General features: G+C 33.5%; 2 protein-coding genes across 3 annotated transcripts; one reads left to right on the top strand and one right to left on the bottom strand.

Moving 5' to 3' along the window:
* Window positions 1–467: 467 nt before the first annotated feature.
* LOC109168327 (CASP-like protein IN26) lies at window positions 468–4565 on the top strand. The gene is made up of 3 exons (XM_019317339.1): window positions 468–769; window positions 3947–4076; window positions 4154–4565. The coding sequence occupies exons 1-3, from the start codon at window positions 516–518 to the stop codon at window positions 4376–4378; spliced, it is 609 nt and encodes a 202-aa protein (XP_019172884.1). The 5' UTR covers window positions 468–515; the 3' UTR covers window positions 4379–4565.
* Window positions 4566–4575: 10 nt separating this feature from the next.
* Window positions 4576–6180, bottom strand: LOC109168326 (divinyl chlorophyllide a 8-vinyl-reductase, chloroplastic). Of its 2 annotated transcripts, XM_019317337.1 has the most exons (2): window positions 5954–6180; window positions 4576–5856 (listed from the first exon to the last, which is right to left on the bottom strand). In XM_019317337.1, the coding sequence occupies exons 1-2, from the start codon at window positions 6153–6155 to the stop codon at window positions 4796–4798; spliced, it is 1263 nt and encodes a 420-aa protein (XP_019172882.1). In that variant the 5' UTR covers window positions 6156–6180; the 3' UTR covers window positions 4576–4795. The 2 variants fall into 2 exon arrangements, with proteins under 2 accessions (XP_019172882.1, XP_019172883.1); XM_019317338.1 differs by having other exon boundaries at window positions 4576–6129.
* Window positions 6181–6635: the final 455 nt, after the last annotated feature.

Here is a 6635-nt window from a genome sequence, read left to right as displayed (position 1 = left end):
ATAATGTGGAAACTAACTTAAAAAAAGAATTGAGGAAAGATAGATAGAAAATAAAGAAACCGAAAAATATATTCGTGTAAAATACTAGGAAGACATTTTCTGCTAAATTGAGTTTTTTTTTTTTTTTTTTTCGTTGATCAGAATGAATATTTTTCTTTGACTTCATTTTCTTTGAGTACCCAAACACTAGAAAATCCAAAAAATGACGTTAAATATAAAACTATTTTTTTTTTTTGGAAAACTAATTAGAAAGAGTTATTTGCGTACAATATGAATAACTCATTATTCAAATAAAAATATTATTAACAAATAATTAAATAGATTTTTTCTTGAATGTCATTTTCATTTCACAGATATTTTTTGCAATTAAATGTTTTGACATGTACCAAAGAAACATAATTGTCAAAACGAATTAGTATTCTCATATAATGTCCTATAAATACCATTTCAAGCACTCATCTTTGTAAGTTATCTGTTAAATTAATTATTAGTAGAGCCACTGAAGTGTCAGCCCTATGTCTACAGAACCCGAAAAGGTGGCTCCTACGGGGAGCGTCGAGACGGAAAAGGCGGGTCCTTCTTATAAGCCTAAGGAATATTATAAGGTCACGGAGGCGATTTTGAGGCTGTTGCTGCTTGCCTCGTTGGTGGTGGCCGTGGTGGTTATGGTAACTAGTAAAGAGACTGAACTGATTTCGGTGAAACTTGACCCATTCCCCCCTTTCATGCTACCCCTTACTGCAAAGTTCACTCAATCCCCAGCCTTCATGTAAGTTTCTATGGGTAATTTATTTTGATACACAAGTTTAATTTTATGAAACATTTTTAGTACTCAGCTGTGAACTTGTGATTATTGTATAAATTTTGGGTGTGTTTGGTTGATGAGTTTAGCTATCAAGAATGGGAATCTAAGTCATTGTTATTGTTTAGTTGATAGGTTTATAGAGTATTACTATGAGATTTGATTACCCTTTAATTATAAAACACATGCACATCTCCTAATAAAATAAGGGTTTCATTTCATTATTCTTCCTCCTAATTGGTAATTTAATTTTTAAGTTTGGATTACTTCTTTTCGATTTTTATTTTTAGTTTTTTTGTTCATATTGATGCTTTGGTGCTTTGGATGTCTTTACCAAAATCCATTTCCATTACCAAGTATTTGATTTTCATTCCGATTCCAATTATCATGTACGAAGCAAACACACCCTTAATTTCTTATTTATGATTATTGTGTAAATTTAATTTGGTTTTGAGACCCTTTAGACTATTTTAATATTTATTATTTTTTCAATCTAAAATCTTTGAGGGTCAAATCTTAATTTTATACATATTCTAGTGCCTTCCATTTTATTTATTTGAGTGACAAGGTTAACCTACAGCATTTACCTAATGGCTTGATAAATTTTGCCTTATAATTCTAGTCAATAAAGGATCAAAAGGACATAAATCAATATAAGTTGTCTACCATTTCAAACCAATGAGGTCATTAAGCCGCTTCCTTTGTGAATTGAACTTGTAATATTGTAATTATCAAGTCAACAACCTTACCAACTTCGCTGGAGTTGCCCCATGACTTCCAAATTTTAGTCTTATGTTTGGTGGAACTGCAATTCTTGATTTGTCACAGATAAGTACAATTATATTAAGAGACTGTTTAGAAATACAAAAAAAAAAAAAAAAAAAAAAAAAAAAAAAAAAGAGTAAATTCTGAAAAATGATTTACAAAAAATAATTTATTTTCTAGAAAATATTTTCATATTTGGTGTTTGGTTAAAAGTCATAAAACGTTATTTTTTCATTTTGATTGAAAGTTAGAAAATTGTTTTTTTTTTATATTTTATTTTTGGTTCATTTTTAAAACACACATAAATCTATTACAATGTTATTTGTTATAAAATAATTTTTTTTGAAAACGTTATAAAATAAATTTCTAATAAGTGATGTAAGGATTAATAATAATTATAATAAAAAAAGATAAATAAATAAATTTTAACTTGTTACCTCAACAGGGCGTTTGGTTGGAGGGATTTTAAATTCCCTTCCCACCTAATTCCAATGGCCATTAAATTCCGTAGTTTGGTTGGAGGGAATTGCAATTCCCCCATTTTCATGGAATTAAAATCCCATGTCCCCCCCCCCCCCCCCCCCCCCCCCGGGATTTTAATTCCTGGGAAAAAAAGATAGTGATGAGTCAAAATTATCCATTCCTTTTTAACCTAAAATTAATGTCTAACAACAATAATGGACATTTTTGACTTTATACTACTTATTCCCTTTCAATTCCCATCTATACCAAACATTGGAATTGAAATTTCCAGTAATTCTATTCCTGTCAACCAAACACTGGAATTTAAATTCCCACTTTATTCCCAGTAATTTAACTCCCATGGAATTACAATTCCTTTCCCACATAATTCCCCCCTCCAACCAAACGCAGGTGTGGGTTTAGATTAATTGGGCTAAAAATATTTTAAAAAATATAGAACAAATATTACCTTGTAAAGAATCATGAGTATTTAAAAAATAATAATAATATTTAACTTGTAACTATAATTAAAAAAATTGAAATAAAGAAATTTAAATTTAAAAAAAAAAAAAAAAAACTTATTTTAGAGATGTGATCCCGCATTAGTGTCCATTGTATAACATTTATTTGGACAAATTATATCTTGCACCAGGATGCACAATGCATTGTGCACTCTAAGAGTTTATTTGTATTATGTTAAGAGTTTGTCATTATGTGTATTATGTTAATACTTAAGAGTTTATGTGTATTATGTTAAGAGTTTATGCGTATTATGTATTATGTTAAGATTATGTGTACTATGTTAGGAATTTATATTATTTTACTACACATTTATGTACATAAAAAATATAGAATTTTTAGGACGCACAATGCATTACACGCCTGATGCACCATATAACAATTGCATTTATTGTGATTGATCAATCAATCAATTAATTTATTAATAATTAAGTAACATTTATCACATATAATATTGACACAAAACTTGTGGTCATAAAGTATTGGACTATTCCAAGTGATGAGTTCTTGATATAAACCTTATGTTGATTGAATAATCCAATTTTGTTAGTTAACCAATGGAATTGAGAGGGCAAATCAACATGATTTGATAGGTAGGATAGAGGGCACTTTTGTGTTTATTTGTGTTCATGGTGAAACAGGTATAAACTGAGAACTTAATAAAATTAAAACTGCATAATATACATCTAAAACAGCAGAATATGAATATCCCATTTGTTTAGGGGTGTGCCAACCTTCAATTGATATACCATGGACTAAGTTTCATATTGCATTGTCTTTGGTCCAAAAATTATATGTTTGTAGTTAACATAATTTGTATCTGTTGTTAACAATTTATGTACCTATTGACAAATTGAAGACACATAACATGGTATAAACGCAAAACATGATAACTATGACCCAAAAGATATTGGTTAACATGTTATGTATCTGCACTTAACATATTTTGTACCTGCACTTAACAATTTATGTGTGTAGTTATCATATATCATGTGATGTGCCTTCAATTTGTTAACAGGTACAGAAACCGTTAACGGTAGGTAAGAATGTGTGAACTGCATATACAGAAAATAAATGTTATGTTTGAACTAAGGTCCACAATGCAAGGTAGACCCTAGTTCATGATATAATTTGCCACCTACCTTAATAGCCATGTCACTACTTTGAAAATTGGTGATAACAAAATGGGGACTCCCATTTTATACTTCCAACTTTTACTCTCTCTCACAAGTTCTTGATATAGATACTTTTCTGTAAATCACATGATGAAAATAACCAATCTTTGTTTGCTACATTAGGGAGTAGAATTTGGAAGTATGTATAGTAGAAGTGTAACAAAATAGTTAGATTAGAAGAATGAATGGAGTAATTAAATAAATTGAGAAATTTTGAATGCAGATACTTTGTAGCAGGACTATCTGTGGCTGGGCTCTACACCATCATCTCCACTCTAGCTTCATTCTATAACCTCCTCATTAAGCCTGGTTTCTGCCCAGCACTAGTTTCCCATTTTATTATCCTGGATGTGGTAAGCTAAGCTCTCAACAATTTGTATGAATAAAAATGATGATAACATTAACATGCAGTAATAATGAATGAATTCAGGTAATGCTGGGGATAGTGGGTACAGCAACAGGAGCAGCAGGGGGAGTAGCTTACATAGGTTTGAAGGGCAATTCTCATGTTGGGTGGACTAAAGTCTGCAATAAGTATGGCAAGTTATGCACACACCTTGGGGCTTCCTTAGCTGTCTCCTTTTTCGCCTTCATCGTGTTGCTGCTGCTTATTATCCTTTCAATCCACTCCCTCTCCAAGAAAATCCCCAAGTAGCCACCCAGCCAGCGAGCTTATTTTCGAGGAGTTTGAGTCCCTATCCTGTGCTGTGCAAATAATTTCTCTACATTTACACTACACATGCATTCTACTCTGCAGTTAAATACTACAGAATCTATCTTGTATTTGTATGTATACATTATTTAGAATGAACATTCTCGAGTGTTTCAGTCTAACTAAGCTTCAGTTGTGTCTTTAAAAGAAGATCACTTATTCATACATACCAATGCCCATACAATCAGTGTAGGAATGGAACCAACTTTTGAGCCAATACTCCCTAAACATGAACTGGATAACTGCGTTGAAAGTTTATACAGAAACATGAAAAATCCACAACTCATAAAGATTGGCTACAATGGGAAAAGCCGCATCCCTCTCTACATATAACTTGTCAAAAACAGGATTAAAAGAAATTTAGAAAATCATTTGCTCCCCTAATTCCTGACCAGCCATTCCTTCTCTCAGTACCCTTTTAAAGAATTCTTCCAATGTGTCTTTTCCATAACTTGGTGTGTTCTCAGCGTCGTACTCCCCTTTCTCGGGATCCCACACCAGCATACTCTCTGCTGCATAATACCTTCCGATTTTCCCAAACTCAGCTGCATCTTCCAGAGAAGGAAATACCTTAACGAGCAAGTCAAGAAATCCAATAGCAAAGTCCATGATTTGAATTGGAACTTTTATGAACTTAGCTTCCTTCCCTGCTAATTTGAAAAGCATTTCACCTTGCTCCAGTGGTGTCAAGGCCTTCCCAGGGCCACCAATAGGCAAAACCTGATTGATTTTGTCTTCACTCAGTACACAATCTGAAATAAATGACGCCAAATCTTCTTCACTTATAGGCTTGCAAGCACACAACTTTCCATCCCCAAACATCACATAAGGCTTTCCATCTTTCACCAATTCAACTTGTCCCGCTAAGCTCTTGAAGAATGCAGTTGGCCTAACAATACTATAAGTGAACCCTTTATCATCTTCAGCTTCTTTCATCAAATCACCCTCGAATTTCAACTTTGCTCGCTGGAATTCAAGAAGGGGTTTCTGCACACAGATTGCAGACAGCAACACAAAATGTGCAGCTCCAAATTTCCTCCCAACAACAAGACTATTCTTAGTGGCTTCATAATCAATCTTCCAAGAATCCTTCACCCCACCATTTCGACTAGCAAGGCAAGATACAACCACATCAATTGGAACCCCTAAACTCTCTACACTCTTCTCCAAGCTGCTTAATTCAGTAACATCTGAAAAACACACATTGGCACCACTTAACTGCTGCAAGGTGTCCTCTTTACTGTTACTACCTCTAATCCCACTTCTTTCCCTAGCAATGGCTATAACACTGAACCCTCTCTTAACCAACTCTGTAGCCACAAATCTCCCTATATACCCAGTTGAACCCACAACCAAAATATTAATATCACTTGGATTTTTGCTTCTAAATGACACATTAGGGGTTTCCACAGCTGGGGCAGCTGAACATGATACAGGTTTAAACCTTTCCTGATTCAGCTTAAAGGGTTTTGAAAAATGTATAGAAGGAAAGGTAATTGCATAAGGGACTGCGTTTACCTGAATATGATGGTTGAGGAAATGGGAAGAAAGTCTTCTGAAGTTTTGGCTCTGTAGAGACTGAAGGGTAAGGCCACTTGAAGATGCAAAAGCAGCCATTTTTCTTCAAGAAATTTGGAGCAATGCCGGAAGGGTCTGTGGTTTTGAGGAGCAGTTCAATCAAGAAAATATCAATAAATTCAAAGAAGTAAAATGTCATCATGTCAAAAATCTGAATGATTGGTTCACAATTGGTGGGAAGCCTACGAAATCTTTATCTATCACTTTTCTGCTTCTTCTTTCTGGAAGGCCCTTACATAGAATCTGGGCATTGATAAGCAAGCCTGGACTTCTCCAAGAGTTTATTCTGGCCCAGATTAGAAATATTTCAGTAGCCCAACAAAGAAATTGTTATTTTTTTGCTAAGAGTTTATTCCTCAAATTACTGTGTGGACCATGCCACAAAACACCGTCGTTTTACACCTTAAAAAAAAACAGAATTTCGCTGCTTTCTTCTTCATGCCGTTAATCAGACGTTATTCATTCTGCGGTGCTTCTTTTTGGCGAAATCTTTTTTTTTTTTTTTTTTTTTTTTTTTTTTTTTTTGATGTCCTGCTTCTTGTTCCCATGCTTGCTCCTTGTTTAGCCTTAGTTCTTTTAATTAAGGCACTAGGTATGGGTGTAAGTAGTTAAATTGCCTCTG

Source organism: Ipomoea nil, unplaced genomic scaffold (assembly GCF_001879475.1).
Source record: "Ipomoea nil cultivar Tokyo-kokei standard unplaced genomic scaffold, Asagao_1.1 scaffold3195, whole genome shotgun sequence".
NCBI classification, from domain to species: domain Eukaryota; kingdom Viridiplantae; phylum Streptophyta; class Magnoliopsida; order Solanales; family Convolvulaceae; genus Ipomoea; species Ipomoea nil.
Note: the sequence above shows the minus strand (reverse complement) of the source record. Positions and strands in the feature narration are given on the sequence as shown.